At 38.4% G+C, this 18,000-nt stretch overlaps 3 protein-coding genes across 6 annotated transcripts; 2 read left to right on the top strand and 1 right to left on the bottom strand.

Annotated features, from left to right (window-relative positions):
* The first annotated feature begins 1,705 nt into the window (after window positions 1-1,705).
* On the top strand, window positions 1,706-9,520 carry katna1 (katanin p60 (ATPase containing) subunit A 1). Of its 3 annotated transcripts, none has more exons than XR_015068862.1 (13): window positions 1,706-2,053; window positions 2,833-2,998; window positions 3,073-3,206; window positions 3,293-3,488; window positions 3,860-3,975; window positions 4,157-4,262; window positions 4,331-4,489; window positions 4,954-5,080; window positions 5,209-5,343; window positions 6,011-6,137; window positions 6,448-6,649; window positions 7,060-7,132; window positions 8,365-9,520. XR_015068862.1 is itself a non-coding variant. In XM_085937344.1 (13 exons), exons 2-11 carry the CDS (start codon window positions 2,837-2,839, stop codon window positions 6,644-6,646), a joined length of 1,461 nt encoding a protein of 486 aa, XP_085793470.1. In that variant the 5' UTR covers window positions 1,706-2,053; window positions 2,833-2,836; the 3' UTR covers window positions 6,647-6,649; window positions 7,092-7,132; window positions 8,365-9,520. The 3 variants fall into 3 exon arrangements, 2 of the variants coding, with proteins under 2 accessions (XP_085793470.1, XP_085793469.1); XM_085937344.1 differs by having other exon boundaries at window positions 7,092-7,132; XM_085937343.1 differs by having other exon boundaries at window positions 7,088-7,132.
* ginm1 (glycoprotein integral membrane 1) lies at window positions 7,304-10,291 on the bottom strand. 2 transcript variants are annotated; one of them, XM_085937346.1, is made up of 8 exons: window positions 10,135-10,291; window positions 9,758-9,823; window positions 9,591-9,687; window positions 9,366-9,520; window positions 9,121-9,280; window positions 8,837-9,045; window positions 8,534-8,697; window positions 7,304-8,422 (listed from the first exon to the last, which is right to left on the bottom strand). In XM_085937346.1, the coding sequence occupies exons 1-8, from the start codon at window positions 10,207-10,209 to the stop codon at window positions 8,320-8,322; spliced, it is 1,029 nt and encodes a 342-aa protein (XP_085793472.1). In that variant the 5' UTR covers window positions 10,210-10,291; the 3' UTR covers window positions 7,304-8,319. The 2 variants fall into 2 exon arrangements, with proteins under 2 accessions (XP_085793472.1, XP_085793471.1); XM_085937345.1 differs by having other exon boundaries at window positions 10,120-10,268.
* A 1,075-nt stretch (window positions 10,292-11,366) lies between these two features.
* On the top strand, window positions 11,367-15,285 carry ppil4 (peptidylprolyl isomerase (cyclophilin)-like 4). Its single transcript, XM_085937347.1, has 13 exons — window positions 11,367-11,491; window positions 11,747-11,814; window positions 11,914-11,978; window positions 12,062-12,179; window positions 12,251-12,393; window positions 12,486-12,582; window positions 12,666-12,782; window positions 12,856-12,980; window positions 13,056-13,122; window positions 13,372-13,483; window positions 13,562-13,658; window positions 13,759-13,879; window positions 14,998-15,285. Exons 1-13 carry the CDS (start codon window positions 11,422-11,424, stop codon window positions 15,184-15,186), a joined length of 1,389 nt encoding a protein of 462 aa, XP_085793473.1. The 5' UTR covers window positions 11,367-11,421; the 3' UTR covers window positions 15,187-15,285.
* The last annotated feature ends 2,715 nt before the right edge of the window (window positions 15,286-18,000 follow it).

Raw genomic sequence — 18,000 nt, 5'->3', positions numbered from 1 at the left:
GGAGAAGAGCATTTTTGTGTGCACATTGCACACTTAGCTCATCACACACGTCAATGCATAACACCATCGCGAGAACCAACACCAGAGCTAATGTTAGCGTCAATAGGTTTAGTGTGAGCAAGGCTATTTTCCTGAGTAACTGCTCATAAAAGAAGAAGAAATAGACTCTAGAGGCATTCTGAGGTTGTATCTGTGGCATTTTATAGAGAAACCCGCTATTTGCTGTGTCTCCACTGACACTAACCGGCCCCTTTAAAATGGACAAATGGACCAAGTGCTTATTGATGAGAAGACATGAGTTAGCATGGACTCAATAGAGTGCAAATGTTATTGCTTAATGGTGCACTGGAGTGTTTTTCACATTGGTGTCAATGTTGAAGTTGTGCTGAAATATAAGACGTCTCAATTAGACAATAAGGTGCATTTCATTTTCTTGAGTCATTTTCTTAACTACTGTCAAAGAAAAATTTTTAATTTCTGATTAAAGATCTGTTTTTTACAACACTTATTCAATTCAAAGAGGACCCTAGCTTTTCAATCTTGTTGAATATATGCAGTGGGAAGTGACACTGCAGCAAGGTCGGGATTATGGCTGAAAGAGATAAAGTCAGCACCTGAGGGCTCAGAGTCCTCTTTTTTTTTTTTTTTTTTTGCGGCTAAAATACTGCAAACAATCGTTGTGATGATTCCTGATGGGGCAAACCAAAAGTTGCAACAAAAACAAAACATCTTTGGTTGGAACTTACTTATTTTGGCCACCTGTCTGTCTGCATACAAATTATTTTATGGGATTGGTTGATTCATTTCAATTCTTCCACACCAAACTCAACGTCATCACCATCTTCCTGAGACATGGCTGCGATGTCCTTGAGTAAGAAACCGATACCCTGCTACCACCCTGCTCTATTATGTGCCACCTACTGTGTTTGTTTGCTGTGTCCACAACCGTGAAAGGTCAAATGCAGAGGTCAAATTTCATGCCCTGGTGTATACATAACAAAGATGATGATTATTCTTCTATTCTCATGAATATTCAAGACAGGCAATTGTCCATATAAATGCTTGTGTTAATATTGAGAATTGGGACAAGAGGTCCAGCCCAATCCCTTTTTATTGTGGCTGCTGAGAGGCAGGAAGTGGCACTCCCATCTTCTGGATTGTAGTAGTAGTAGCCAACTCTGTTTATTGTAACGCTCTACCACCACTTGCTGGTGGATAATTGATAGTACTAGTCTTAGCAGCTGTAGTCTTTATGATAATAGCAATTATGTAATAACTAGTAAGTGAAATACAGAAAAAATGCTGTTAAATAATTTGTTTGATTTGCCCATTATTTAACGATATGACTTTAAAATCAAAGACATGCACTTAGATGTTATTCCGTTGCTTGTATTAATTCCAAAGTTTTTAAATAACTTACTATATATACTATCTTTTTTCTTTTTTTTTTTTTGTATCCCTAGGGGTTTTTTGTTGTTGTATTTTTTCTTAAATATGCAAGATCTGATGTTATTATTGTATTTTGTTATTGCAATTTTCATTTTTAAATAAAGTTGTCAACAAATAACGTGTCATTGCGGCGTACTACTTACATTTTTATTTTCAATTTTATTTTATTCTAAAAGATCACACGATTATGGATTCTATTTTATTTTGAAAATCCGGAAATCCTTTTTTTTCCGCTCCAAAAAAGTCACATGCTCAAGTCATACTTCCGGTTGTAAAACGTGTCAAATGTGACAAGTTTTAACCCGCCCATATTACAACTTATTTTATTTGTAGTTAAGAAGAACTGCCGGTATCTTGTTTGGATTCATTATTAATTATAACAACTGTCAGTATGACCACATTTGGTGTTACCATGTCCAGCAAACTAGACCATCCCCTTCCCATGTAGCTCCAGGAAAGGGCGCTGTTTTCCACTTCCGTGTACCGGACGCCGTGACCCGGCCCCGACGAAAGTGTTTATCTTGTGTCGTCTCATTTTTGAACTGCTAAAGCGGAACTCGTGACGACCGTCGCTACCTCAGCTCTAAGTGGGCTCACTCGAAAAGTTGAGTATCTTTACTTCTTTGTTCGATTTTAAGTTGTAAAAACTTAGTGTAAAGTCTGCCAACAGCATTGACAGGCTTCAGTAATTTAAAGTGCAGCTATATGATTCTACAACAATACATGTGTGTGTCACTTTGCTAGCAACTGTTTTATTTGGCTGTTTTGTTGTTTTGACCGAATGTCGCATGCTAAAGTTCATTTGTCTAAACATTAAACACCAATTATTCACTAAAGGCAAATATTACGTGCATTGCATACATTTACAAAACAAAAACGCGATGCAAATTATACCAACGTACTCCAAAGATTAAGACTCCGAATAATCAATTACTTTGAGCTAGTACTGTACAGTATACAAAAGAGAGTGATCAATATCCTGTTAAGATCCTGTTCACATTTTGTGCAACATGAAACCTGACATCATCAAACTACAGCGTAAATCAACATAACCTCAGTGACACGTATGTGTGATAAACGAGGGATGACAGAAGTGTATGGGGACTCTTGACACCCTATAATTTTACTTTTAGAAGGGTAATAATTTAAATAGTGAGAGGTATGCTTATTTCTGAGGCTGTAGTTAGTTACACTGCATTGTGATTGGAAACATTGGATTTTACTTTCCTTGTGGTGAAGTCATCTAACATACCAGTTTCACTTTTTCCAATAGATTATTGAAATAAATGGACATCCTCCAGTAAACTACTACTGAATAGATTCCTTACATTGTACAAACTTGTTTTTTTACTCGATCGAAAATGATCAAATATGTTTCCACAGCACGATGAGTTTACAAGAGATCTTTGAGAACATGAAGCTGGCCCGTGAATATGCTTTGTTGGGAAACTACAACTCAGCTAGCGTTCTCTACCAAGGCTTGCTGGAACAGATCAAGAAACATGTGTACCTTACACGTGACCCTAGTTTACAACAGAGATGGCAGAAGGTAAATATTAAAAGTAAGATTTGTTGGGATGCGTTTATCATGAGTACAATGATAAATTGGCATTCCTTCTCCAGTTGTGGCAACAAGTTAGTGAGGAGAGTCGACAAGTTCAAGACCTCCTGTCGACATTGGAGAGCGTTCAACTGGACGCCATGCCTGTTAAATCAATTGAACCTGATGATTTTGACATAAGACCCGTTGAACCAAGGTAAGGAAACTACAAGATTGCAGATGTAGAATTGACTTGAATGTTCTAAACTAAATTGTGAGTGTCCTTTTGTATTTTTAATTTAGACATTCGCCGTGTCCTGTCAGGCGGCCTACAAACCCTTATAAAGACAGTAAGCCAATCAACAACCGCCTCAGCGTGGCCGTGAAGGCCCAACAGAGGCCGACATCTCGCGGGGCCAACGGAGACAAACACAAAGCGCCCAGGGCCAAAACAAAAGAAGCCAAGGAAGGTGGTGCTGGCAAAGCAAGGGACAATAAGGTGAAGCATTTGCTGTTATCTAGGAAAAATGGTCAATCCACCAGTTTTTTATTTAATATTCTTAGACAGGTGTAAATATCTTAAATGAGCAGTTCTTTTTATTTGGGCCCGACCGATTAATCGTTTCGCCAATTAAATCAGTGACTCAACATGTCTCATTTTACTTTAACTCTCTTTGTGCCTGACAACATGTGCTTTGTTTGTCCAGCTTTTGTCTACGTTGCATTGCTAAGATTTTAAAGTTGTTCCACCTGTATAATAATTTGTAGCAAGAAGACAAGAGGTATTTCTAAACCCATTTATAAATTGATTGATTTTATATTTATTTTAGTTAATATTCTCAGTTAAGGCTCAATAATTGTTTTCCCCAGAGCAAAGGAGACAACCAGGAAAAAGAATTGAAAAAGTTCGATGGTACAGGATATGACAAAGACCTCGTGGAAGCCCTGGAGAAAGATATTATATCTCAGAATCCAAACATTAAATGGTATGTATGAATTTATTTTGCTTTGTTTTAAAGCACCCATTTTTATCTACTGTATTGGACATAATGTGCCAGAACATGATTCATGACCCAAAAATGTGGTCATATAATTCACATGATAATAAATTATGGTTCTTAAAAAAAAACAACACTTGGCTAAATTTTGAATGATTGTATTACTAAGGGACGACATTGCAGACCTGGGTGACGCAAAAAAGCTCCTAAAAGAAGCGGTCGTGTTGCCAATGTGGATGCCAGCTTTTTTCAAAGGCATACGGAGACCGTGGAAGGTACTTAACGCGATCAAATTGTGCGAAGGACGTGTCACTGACGGCAATCCGTGAAATTCTCACTTTAGGGAGTGCTCATGGTGGGACCTCCCGGCACGGGAAAAACACTCTTAGCAAAAGCAGTTGCTACGGAATGCAGGACGACGTTCTTCAACGTCTCCTCATCCACGCTGACTTCAAAATACAGAGGAGAGTCTGAGAAATTAGTGCGCCTGCTCTTCGAGATGGTAAGGTTTTTGGTTTTTTTTGTAATTCAATGTCTATTTATTAGCATTCTATTTATTTATTTTGATTTTTTTGATGCCTTTAAATGTTGCATTTCCTCCATGACACCCAGCTCATGCAAGTAAGGGAATGTATTCTATATATCGCCCCATATACTGCTGGGCCCATGGCAAGTCTGGCTTTTGTTGCCATGACGACCATGGATCTCTGAGCGTGGAGACTAGAACAGCTTCTGTTTTGACTCTATTTTAGTCAAGTATTTCATGCAGTGAGACACATAATGTGTGAAAGATGCGCTACCTGAAGTTTATGTCTGAAAAAAAAAACCATTATTAGGCTGTAAATAGGTTAGATAAATTGAAACCAAGGATTATTCTATTCATGCTCCAAACCGATGATGGGATTTCTGAATGGTCCAAGTGATCATCAGCAATCAGAGAAAAATTATGACATCCTCCTTGTGTAGGCCCGCTTTTACGCACCCACGACGATCTTCATTGATGAAATTGACTCCATGTGTAGTCGAAGAGGTACCTCTGAGGAACACGAGGCCAGTCGGAGAGTCAAGGCCGAATTGCTGGTGCAGATGGATGGTAGGTCGATAAGGTTCTCTGAATCCATGATTTTGTTTGAAATGTTTGAACAGGATTGAATTTTTATATGGATGTAACTTTTTATTGTGAAGACCGAAAGACATTTCTGTCACATTTGTTTTGTGCAGGCGTTGGCGGGGCGTCGGAAAGCGATGACCCATCAAAGATGGTGATGGTCCTGGCTGCCACCAACTTCCCGTGGGACATTGATGAGGCTCTGAGACGACGTTTGGAGAAGAGAATCTACATTCCTCTACCCTCGGGTACGTTTCCTCTTTAACAACCCGCTTGGAAATCATTGAAAATTGAGAAAAACAAAATATTTGCTTTGAAAAGATATTGTTAAATTTATATGACCAAAGGTTTTAGTGAGGAGAAAATAATTGTAAAAAAAAAAAAACAGGCAATTTTGGGACACGTTTTCTGCCCAAAAACAAAAGAGCAAATTAATTTTGCAAGTAACATGAAATTGTCGGACCCTAGGTATTAATTTTGACAGTACTAGATATCAAAAGAGTACAATATCAAACAATACTACAATGGGCTCTACACTTGTATAATGTGGGGCCATAGCTGGATTATCCCTCTAGGCCTCCTCAACACAAATTGGCTTCCTCAGCTCCACATTCCTATCATTCTGTCATTCTAATCAACCTTTAGTACACTTCTTTGTATTTTCCGCTGAGCCTCGGCAAACGAACTGTAATCCTGATGGAATTACGACTCCTTAGGGGCGCAGTCAGGGATTTATTTAAGGATGTCTTTGGGTACCTTATGTCACCAAATAATGTGCCATATATATAAAAAAATAATTTGTTTTGTCATTCAATTTTAGTGTAGTGGTTTCTGTTGTATTTGATGGCTGACTTGTGAGAGGCAAGATTGACCCTGCACTGATCCCAAACTGTGTCCTCAACATTGTGTCCTCAGAAAAAGGAAGGGTAGAGCTTCTCCGGATTAACCTGAAGGAGTTGGAGCTGGCCAGTGATGTGGATTTGGACAAGATCGCTGAGCAGATGGACGGTTACTCAGGAGCTGACATCACAAATGTGTGCAGGTTGGTCTAAAAATCTGTGAAGCAGGCAGATATATAAATTGGATTGGTTTTTGTCGTTATAATCTAAGACACTGGTGTCAAACTCAAGGCCCGGGAGCCAAAAACGGCCAGTCATGGCCCTCCAAAAGAAGCTATGACTACGATGCGGCCCGCGAAAAAAAACAGTTTGACGCCTGTGATCTAAGATATTCTTTGACTAAAATCTACTTGAATGTACCCATGCTGTTCATAGAATTATTGATCAGTTAGCTATGACTTAATTCAGAGAGTTGCTTTTTGAGAATAAAAGCATTGTTTTGCATCATTGCAGAGATGCTTCCCTGATGGCCATGAGGCGACGAATCGAAGGGCTCACACCAGAGGAGATCCGCAACATCCCCCGCGATGAGATGCACATGCCCACCACCATGGAAGACTTTGAATCCTCCCTGAAGAAAGTTTCCAAATCTGTGTCGGCAGCAGACCTCGAAAAGTATGAGAAGTGGATTGAAGAGTTTGGGTCCTGTTGAAAGGTGAAAATTGTTGTTCATTATATCTGCGTGGTGATGATGAAGAAGGCAAGTTTATTGTTGTTTTGTAAATTTGTTAATAATCTTCAGAAGATTATTTGTAGTTTTTAAAAAGCTAATAACTGACATATGGATGTTATTTTTTGCAACACACACACACACACAACAGACCTTACTACATTTTGGATATTTGATTTTGTGCCTTTGCAAATGCCTTGAATTGCGACAATATAATTATCTAACCACATCAGACCAAAAGGCCAGCTCTTGACACTTGCTTTTATATGGATGTGTGATCCTTACACATTATAGTGATGGCCATTTATTATTATTTGATGAATAAAATAGATTATATAAAGAACAAAAAATGTGTCATATTTAAATACAATAATCCCATTGAAATGTGTGCGCAGGCTTCACATTTTGTTGTGATTTTTCCAGCAAGGAAGGAGTTTAAGTGGCAAGTCGGTGTGCTTTCAGCCCAATGTAAGTTTCATTGTTATATTTGGTAGTTTATAGAATTGGTTTTCTTTTATTTTCATACAGGGTGTTTGGTGAGTACATAAAAAAAAAAAAAAAGACACGAAGCTGTTTTATAATCAAACTGCAAATCTATCACAACATGATGCATTATTTGCGGCCAATGAAAGATATATATAGATGTAATAAAGCCTTTAATCCACAGGGTTATAGACAAACATATGCAGCCAAGCTGTAATTGATGAATTAAATTCTAACAAATGTAAATGTCGAATACTATTCACAAAAAAAACAACGCAACCCAGCAGAGCACACGTCTGCTATATAGTGTTACACCACCAGGGGCACTGTAAAGAAAACTAGCCAAATAATTTAGAATCAAAGTGATATCTAATTCAAGTTGAGCCGTTACCATTGAAATTCCAAAGTTGCAGATAGAACAGCAAAATGTATTCACTAGATTGACTACACAAGCATTTCCGTAATGTGGTACATCATGCACTGAGCAGCGATAATGATTCACACACACCGATTTAAGCAGAACAAATACTTCCAAAGCATTATAAAAGCTTTCCCCTTTGTCTTCACAGCCTGCTTGACTAATGACAGAAGCATTCATGCTGATTTGAGTCAGAAGTTTCAAAAAAAAAGATATCAGTGTTTCACATTTGTATTGTGCCCATGCTCTTGAATTAATTAATACTCACACATTTCCCCAACTCATCCATCACTACAATAGACCATGTGGCATTATGAAAAGGACATTACGATCACATGTAAGGGTAAATAAAAAAATTAAAAAAAAAGGAAAATGCATTTTCTGACTCTGATTTGACATTCATGCAGGAAATGTGCTGATTTAAAATAAATAGTTACCTCAATAAGTGCAATATTGTTTTTCATATATATCCACTCACTGGCCATTGAATTAGACACGCTGATGAGATCCAATCCAGGGCTATCAATTATATAATGCAGCTGTTTTTCCCTATGGAAATCTGCATCTGACAAATTAATTTGACAATTTATTGTGGTGGTTGCTGTTTGGGAAGGCTAAAGTGTTCTGGACAATTTGATGAGACAAATCAAAAAGAACCTTGTCATTTACAGCAACCAAACTGGCTCATCTGATTTCTGCTTACTCCACAAGATGCAAATGAAAACAGAAACACTGACAAAAAAAAAGTCCTCATTTAATGCTTTATCTCATCCTCTTCTTCTAATTCTGTGTTCTCCAGGAGACTGTGCTTCTCTTCGTTCGGCAACAAAGTGAATGTGTTTGGATGACAAATCCGCCTGTGAAAATCAAAACCAAAAAAGTTGAGTCATCATCAGAACATATTAAAATGTGTTCAGGTTGTTCATAGCAGATTACTGACCAAATCATGGTAAGGGAAACAAACTCACTTGTTTTCACAAGTTGGAAAGAACAAATCCAATATCTTGACAATGACCGCTGATCCGACAACACCGATGACGACCACACACATTACGTAGAAAAAGAGGGGAAGTGATTCCGAGCAGAAGATTCTCAGACGCTCTCGGAAATCTTCCACCCAACGACACATGGCCTGACAAGGCAGAACAGAAAAACACATTTTAATTCAGTTCAAGTAAATTGATGAATCAGGATTTAAATTTAAAAATTGTAATTGCCACCAATTACAGCAAATTTTCTAAGACAGTTCTGAATTAAAGGTATTTTCGCACCGAGTATGAGAAAAATTCTTTTGATGAACTCTCAGTTGAAATCTGGTCTTGGCCCAGCTCTTCAACTTCAGATTTAATATTATCAAAGAGGTCAGGATCCATGCGAAGTGGAGTCTCCGGAAGTTTTCCCGGCGCTGCAATCTCTTCTTGCGTCGTCCCAGAGTGTTTTAGAGGGTACTGACTGGTCGTCTGTAGCATCATTTGCTCATCTGATGATTTAAAAAAAAAAAAAAAAAGATTTACTGGTAAGATTGTCTGCCTGTGACCGGCAGTGTTCATCATACCTTTCCCATGGTTTGTTGGATCTGTCACGAGCACATCGTTGTCTCTGGAAACTTTGAATATCTCACTAAGTCCGATAGGGTAAATGTTGGTAAACTGAGCCAGCTTTTCAAAATCTGGGCTCATCAGTATTTTCACCTCACACATATCAGGCTGCTGAACCTAGAAAACATAAATACATATTTGATGGAATATTTTCTGGCTTTCCTTCCACTTTAGTAGTGTCACCTAATATAATCATGTGTACCTGTTTGCCCTCCAACTCAATGACTTCACTAAAAACTTGCAGAGCCACCACCTCTTCCAAATCGCTATAAAGTCGGTTCTGGGTCACCATAACCCGGGTGACGGTCGATACCAGGTCCCCTCCTTCATACTCACTGCTTCCATTGGTACTATTCACTAACAAAAATGAACAAACATTCCCCATAGTTTGCCACAGTATCAAAAGAATATTTTAACGTTAACTTACAGAAAAGTGCTTGACAGTTGAATCTGGTCACCCCGGATAACTGAACAGGAACATCATTTACCAATACCTCCTCACCAACCGATATGTTTAAAGTAATCTGAAACGACAAATATCCGTTTTGTAGGATTGCTAATTGGAAGAGAAACCAGGAACTGGGTGTACTGTACCTGCAAGTTGTTAGACTCTTGTGCATCTGCCACTGCCCCTGCTGTCACGTTGATCAAGATATTTTCCTACAATAATCAATATATTAGTCATCAACATTGTGAAATACAAACCAGCATAGAGGTATCAACAGAACTTCTACTCGCACCGCTTATCTTACGTCATATCTCCCGAACGTCAGTCGACCAAACAATTTACTGAGATTAAAATTGAGTCTTTAACCATGCATTTTTAATAAACTCCCATTCACACACTTATCATAAATAAGGAATCTACGAACACGTGAAAACAAAAACAAATGAGGTTGACGTCTTACCATAACTGACCGGAACGTTAGTGTCATTATTAGTACAAAAGTATTTACCAGTGTAGGTCTTACCGTCTTCGGAGATGACTCGGCGTGCTTTATATTGACACAAAATAGAATTATAAGAAAAAGAGTTGCCCCTGCCATTTTATCATGGATTAATATAGCAGTCCAAGTCAACACGGAAATAAAAACTGCGCACGCGCGTAAAATAGCTATCCCGTTTTCTTCTCTCGCGAGGAGTGATGTGCATTCCAATTCTTTTAAGTGAACTGAATCTTTAGAATCAGACCAAGTTGCAATGATATGAGCAAACGGAGATCGATCTCCTCATAATTGTTTACGGGAATGTAACATGTACCTCCCTCCGGACAGCACACGGCGCTGGGAGGGAGGGAGGATGGAGAAAATGAAGATGACGAGGCAGACGTAAAACAAGGAATGAAGTTTGAACATAAATGTTTATTAAAAGAATAAAATAATAAAAGTAAATTTCAAACCAGCAATCTAAGGTGAAATTGCAGTAGATATATTGGATAACAATATTTCGGCGTGTATATGCATACACGTTATTAAAAAAAACTACGTTAAGTGTTTTAAAATAAAGATTACCCAAACAGAAGCATAAGTCCCACGAATCCCCAGTGGGTCGTAGAAAATTTACAAAGTGTCATTCGGGGGGGGGGGGGAAATAAAAAATGCACTAAGTGCCAAACCCCATTCATTTACAACGGCGTGTCCGCCAGACGGCGACATTTCCCTAATCTCCCCCACTGTAACGGCGCATCCTTTCATGGAGTAAAGTTAGTCGTTAGAGTGGAGAAAACGAGCACAAAAGAAGTGCTCTTTCAGTGTGTAGTTCTTTCTTTCCTCGGCAAATCGTTGATCTCCATTCTGGATCACGTTCATTCACTGAATTGTTCACGCAAGAAGCCGCAACGCATTCGATGACTGATACGTTGATGCACGGGAAGGAAGGAAGTTGACTCATTGACTCATTGACTCAGTGATCCGTTCGTTCTCGCGATGAACTGGAAATGGAAATCACTCACTGACTCGTTCGCTTACAGATCCGTTCAGTAGTGAACGGGAAATGCAATTCACGACTGGTTCGTGAAACCTGCGTGAAGCTGGCCCCCCAGCTGAACGGGAAAATACGTCATTTTCTTCGTCGTTTTGTTTTACCAGCTTCAATGCACATGACTGACATCTACTGGTTGAAGTCATATGAACTGAAAAAAGAACGAATTACTTTAGGAAGTGATTCGTTCACTCTCGTTCACTGAAAACATTCTATCTTTTTTTAAACGAATCGTTCACTCACGAGCCAACTCTACTCGCGAGATCTCACACGTTGGCATGGCGGTCCTTCTTGAAACGACGCTCGGTGATATTGTGATTGATTTATTCACCGAAGAAAGGCCGAAAGGTAAAAAGAAAAAACATCCCATCCCTCTTTCCAAGCAACGGCGATCATATGACAATGACTCGTCCAATAAAGTAACCGTAAGGTTTGATCGATTCAAGAATAAGTATCTGCAGGCTGTACCTGTTAGCTTACTTGCTACTTAGTTACTCAGCTACTAAACGTCAACAAATCATCGGGCTTCAGAATTAACAAAAGGCGAAAACGTTTTCGAAATATAATGAACAACATTAATCAAATTGTATGTTTTCCTTACAGCTTGCCTCAACTTTCTGAAATTATGCAAGATAAAGTACTACAACTATTGTCTTGTCCACAATGTACAGGTAACGGAAGATTGTTGTTGCACACTCAAAATGCAGAATGTCAGTGACTGAGCATAAATTCTATCATTTAAAAAATATATATATTTCTATATATTACAGAGAGACTTCATCATTCAAACTGGGGACCCAACTGGGACGGGTCGGGGTGGAGAGTCAATCTACTGGTAGGTCATCTTGAGCTCAATTGCTGCCTTTCTTCAACACGACATGTTGACAGCATCAGCTTCCTAATTTTGTGTGTCACTAGCAAACTGTACGGAGACCAGGCTCGTTTTTTCGACTCGGAGAAAACACCGCGTATTAAACACAGAAAAAGGGGGACAGTGTCTATGGTGAACAATGGAAGTGACCAGCATGGTTCTCAGGTGAGTTATCGAACTTTCATCTGAGATCAATTTTATTCTAAAACGGTGATAACAGTATATTTTTTTTACAGTTCCTTATTACCACTGGTGAAAACCTGGATTACCTGGATGGTGTGCATACCGTGTTTGGAGAAGTGTCAGAGGGACTGGACATTGTGACTAAAATCAATGAGACGTTTGTTGACGCTGACTTTGTTCCATTTCAGGACATCAGGTGAGTTCAATCGTGACTCAAATCATCTTAATGGGCCATTTGTTCATATTTGATCCAACAAAGCTTTTTTTCTTTTTGTCACGTTCCAATAGAATCAACCACACTGTCATCCTTGATGATCCTTTTGATGATCCCGCTGATCTCCCGGTGCCTGATCGGTCTCCTGATCCCACCAGAAAGCAGCTAGATGTGAGTGCAGGATTTTTATGTCGGTCAATATAAACTGTTTGAGGGAAGCACACCCAACTACTAACTAATATGTTTCTTTGTAGAGTGGTCGAATTGGCGCCGATGAAGTGATAGACGATGTAGATGGGAAAGCAGCTGAAGAAGTAGAGGAGAGACTTCAGGAGAAAGAAGCCAAAACCCGAGCCATCCTCCTGGAGATGGTAGGAGAAGCCTCAAGAAGTTTCTCAAGATGCATCTGTGTGCTTCTGCTGAGTGTCTGTGTCATCCCTCCAGGTGGGCGACCTTCCAGATGCTGACGTAAAGCCTCCAGAGAATGTGCTGTTTGTTTGCAAGCTCAACCCAGTGACCACAGATGAGGACCTGGAAATTATCTTTTCTCGCTTTGGCCACATTAAAAGGTAAACCAAGTTTCTTTTTATATGGATTGATGTATGTTGCTTACTTTTTTGTGTCTTTGGTTCTGTTCTGTACAGTTGCGAAATCATTCGTGACTGGAAAAGTGGAGATTCCCTCTGCTATGCATTCATCGAATTTGAAAAGGTGAGATCGAACAGCACTACTAAAAGTCTTGATATCGCCGCTAGTACTAAACACACTCAAATAAGGAAAATGGGACAGAGCTGTTAAAAAAAAAAATCAAACCATTAATGTACATTAATGGTTTGATTTTTTGATTTTGATTATTGTGATAAATTTTAGCAAGCAAAAAGCAAATATTTTATTACTTCTTTGTTACTTTTTAGAGTAGTGCTTTTTTATTTTATTTTTTATTTATTTTTGTCCTGACAGCAAGAAGACTGCGAGAAAGCCTACTTCAAAATGGATAACGTGCTCATAGACGATCGGCGCATTCATGTCGATTTCAGCCAGTCTGTGTCAAAGATTAAATGGAAAGGGAAAGGTACTCTTCGCCACGTGCCCCGTATCTAATTCCAAATATTTTTTCCTGAGTAAACATTCTCCTCATGATGTGTTGTAGGTGGCAAGTACACCAAAGAAGACTTCAAGGCTTACGAGAATGACTTGGAGAAGCGATCCAAACTGACTCTGAAAGATCAAGTGAAGCCCAAACAAGAGTATCCTCTCATGTTTACCCGCAGATGTTTTATTTTGGTCCAAAGTGATTTGTACGATGGTACCCTAGAACCTTTCAACTTTCCCTAACCCTCCCAAAAGTTCCCGCTATGACCTACTGTTGGAGGAGGAGGAGACGCCCGGAGAGAAAAAACACAAAGAGAAGAGACGTCATCATCATCATTCAGATGCTGAAGAAAGCAAGAAGTCCAAAAAACATAAGGTACTGTTTAAAACAATTATTGATAAGCCACCATCAAAGGGGAAATATGGAAAATTGACTTTAACAGAAAAACTACAGACGCAGGCACTAGCCTGTCAAAAATGTATCCAAATATTAAGTCATAGGTGCATTTTTTTTTTTAATGAATTTCTTTATTAACACAAGGTTTAATGCTTTGCTATAATTCAACACTTCTTTCCCCTGACTTTTTTTCTCCTTGTGTTGTAAAATATATTTTTATTATTTTCAGGGTTATAAAACCTCCAAGTCAGCAGACCTGTCCTTCTTCTGTTATGAGACTTTAATCTTTTATTTCTTTCTTCTCCCTTTTTAATCGAGAGTCAAACTCGTTAGACATGCACAAACTTATTTCCTGCTTCCTTGAGGCTTCGTTTTTACGACGTACCCACGGTGTGCTGATTGTTTCTCATATTCATGTTTCTTTTTACGAACTTTTAGTGCCGCACCTTTGCAATATTTCAATGTGCCCTCAGTATAACGAAAAGTAGAATATTGCTATTTGACATTGAAATGAGCATAATTCATAGGTTAATTTATCCATTCAAGTTTAATCTACACGCATCAAACAGATATTAGCAAAATTACTTAAAAAAAAAAAATCAAGTCAAACCATGCATTGAAAAGTTTGCATTTCATAAGGTTGATATTTGATGCTCACTGCATGAGCAACAAAAATGATTGATTACAATATCGATGTTTTTTTTTTTTTTTTTCTTCCCCCACCCCTAATGGTTGTATCTATTATTGAGATCAAGATTGTATTCTTGATTATCTCGGCTTTATTGAAGCTGTAAGCAGAAGTTTGACTCCTTCCCAGTCATGCAAACACAAAACCTTGTCTAGGAAGGAATGGTACTTTATCTTGCAACTTCCCTGTTCCTCCATTTAAGATTACATGATATTTAGCCTTAAGGGTGAGTAAATTTGGTCCAACTGGTTCCTTTTAACTTGCTAAAACTCATTGATGTTGTCATGTTAAGCTATTGCATGAAACCAATTGAAACCAGTCCTTGCATGTAAATAGTTAAACTGACAGTGCTGGATAGAGACAAATAGTTTTCTTCTGCTTACATCTTATCGGATTCGTATTCCTCCAGGATGACGAGGACGGCCGGCGTGACAGGAAATTGGACCGGCATCGCTCGCGTTCCCGCTCCAGAGACAGGGATCGCAGGCATGACAAGTCCTGGGACAAACCCGTGAAAGAGGGACGGGATAGGAGTCGAAGGAGTCGTAGTCGATCGCCCAGGAGGTCCAAGGACAAAGACAGAAGCAGATACAGATGAAAGGCTTCCTCTGTTGTCATTATGGAACTGAAAAAAAAAAAACTTTGTTCCACTTTCTCATTTGTGTTTTAATTAAAGCACTCACCATTGAATTTCAAACCAGGTGCTGTTTGTGCTACTCGGACAAAAGTATTGAGACACTTGAAAACCAGATAGCGTGGATGAAAGTTTTCGTCAATATAATTTGGTCACTTTAAGGACATTTTTTAAAGATCACCTCAATGCGGCTACATGTTATGCTACACTATTGTCACACTTGCATTGTATTGTGCTAAATAGATTAAATGGTGCAAACACACACACACGCACACCTTAAGTGCATAGTATCAAAGATCATTCCTTCAGCAGGTCAAGTTTAATTGGCATGAGGAACTGCAAGAAAGAAGACAATGCCATATAAACAAGACTAAATTGGTAATTTGACATATAGGGCAATTTCCAGGGGGCCATTTGTTCACCTTCAATATAGACATTGGATCCATAGGATAATAGTTGCCACACCCATTTTGATGTTTATGTGAATTGGATTGAATCTAATTCCCGAAATGTTTTGTAAAATTGCCGAAATCTTTTTTCCGGATCTGTCCTTTACAAGTGAAAGTAAACCTTTTCATCACCTTTCTTTCTTTCACCACACTAATTGGAGTTGAGTAAGAGATAACCAAAGAATTGCAAAAGTCGTACACTGATTATTCTTTGGTTTCATTCCACTAATTGTTTTTTCAGGGCAGTGCAACCTTGATCATATCGCATTTAATGTTTCGCATTGCATCAGCACAGTAGTGGCAAGTATGCCTACCTCATCGCCAAACATTTATTTGCTTGGTGTTGGTAATTTTGAATGAATCGAAAGTTATCTTTTCCTTGATTGACTTTTGGCTTGGGTGGTTTTGTTGTGTTCATAGACATATTCCATAGTGGAAAGTATTTACAGACTACCGCCCTAAATTTCAGATGACTTGAGATGCCTGACTGCAAGTTTTAGTTTGTGTCTCAAATTTAGAAGCGACGTTAAAATCATGTGATTGCTCCCATCCAATCAATGAAGAAAGATATTTAATTACATTTTTTTAAATCAATAATTTGATGGCAGCCTCTTCACGTGGATAAAAACGAGTTATGTTGCAAAAGACCACAATACATAATAATAAAAGCTATTTTTGACATTGTAAAAATTACCAGTATTTTATTTCAACATTTTTGAGGAAATAATCATTCAGGTACCTTCCAAACTTCTCTATTTTTTTATATTTTTTTTTACAAAAGTGGATGTGTGTATGTTATGAATGCCGCACTTCTTCCATGCACCATTTAAAATATTTAAAGTTCTAACTATAAGAAATTTTAGAAGCTAGGACTAATTTGTCACCATGACATGACTATTTGATAGAACGCTGAGTCCACAAACACTGTAAGTCTGACAGTGCAAAACATTTCAACGCTCTTTGAAAAATGTTGACATCCTGGTTAGATAAGAGTTAAATTGCACTTTCTTTGTGACTAAATTACTTCCCTGTTTTTTGTTTCATATGGTAAACTTTGTCCAGAGTTCATTTCTAGTTTTCAACCATACACCATAATTAGACATTATACAAATAAAGGGAAACAACTTACAACTCCAGTCTGAGCACTTCTCAGTCGTGATGTGCATTCCAGTTCTTTTAAGTGAACTGAATCTTTAGAATCAGTTCACTCAAAAGATTCGTTCAAACAAATCGTTCAACGAATCGTCCCCCCCCCACACACACACACGCACACACTGATTTTTATTATTATTATTATTATTTTTATGACGCAAATCATCAAAAATCATGGTCAAAGTGAAAAGTGAAAGTGAAAAAAGGTGTTCCTAATAACAGGCCACTTCATTAGGGAAAAATCATTGTCAAAGTTTAAATGAAAGTGAAAAGTGCCACACCCGCCCTCACCCCCACTTTCTGATTGGCTGTTGGATAGGTGACGTCATTCGGACACTTCATTAGGTACACCGCCATTTTCAGGTGTACCTAATCACAGGCCACTTCATTAGGGAAAAATCATGGTCAAAGCTTAAGCACCCTCACCCCCACTTTCTGATTGTCTGTTTGTCTCACGATGAACTGTAAATGCAAATCACTCACTGACTCGTTCACTCACAGATTGGTTCAGTTGGTGAACGGGAAAAGCAATTCACGACTCGTTCGTGAACGGGAAGTTACGTCATTTTCTTCTTCGTTTTGTTTTAGGTGGCACCAGCTTCAATGCGCTCTACCGACATCTACTGGTTAAAGTCATATGAACTGAAAAAAAACCCCAAATCACTTTATGATTCGTTCACTCTCGTTCACTGAAAAGAGTCGTTCATTTGAACGAATCGTTCACTCACGAGCCAACACTACTTCTCAGTTCAGCAAACTTTCCCACTTGATAAGCTTGTTAAACAGTCTTGGGAAAGGTAGTTGAAAAATGTTCAAAAGTTGCCAGCTACAAATGCCGTATATGATAATTAGAGTAGACAATAAAAACATTTTTTTTCTGTTTTCTTCCTTTTCAATGTGTGTATGTAATGTCATGATTCAATTCAGGGGCTCATCATCTTCTGCCCCAAGTTTAAAAATCTTGGGGGGGGTGACAAGGTTCACAGTGTCTACCTAGCAACAAGTAACCATGGCAAACAACACATGACCATAAAAAATATTTCTTATCAGCTTTGCCATGTTTACTTGGTCACTAAAATTAGGCATTTTTATTGGGGTGATTTATGAAACTGATGTTTTAAAAAAAAACAAAAAAAACTGAAGTATTGTGAAATGGGAATCCCCAGACAATCTCCAG

This window comes from Syngnathus leptorhynchus, chromosome 18 (genome assembly GCF_054491065.1).
Source record: "Syngnathus leptorhynchus isolate UIUO chromosome 18, UIUO_Slep, whole genome shotgun sequence".
In the NCBI taxonomy this organism is placed as follows: Eukaryota; Metazoa; Chordata; class Actinopteri; order Syngnathiformes; family Syngnathidae; genus Syngnathus; species Syngnathus leptorhynchus.
This window is presented reverse-complemented; position numbering and strand designations above follow the sequence as displayed.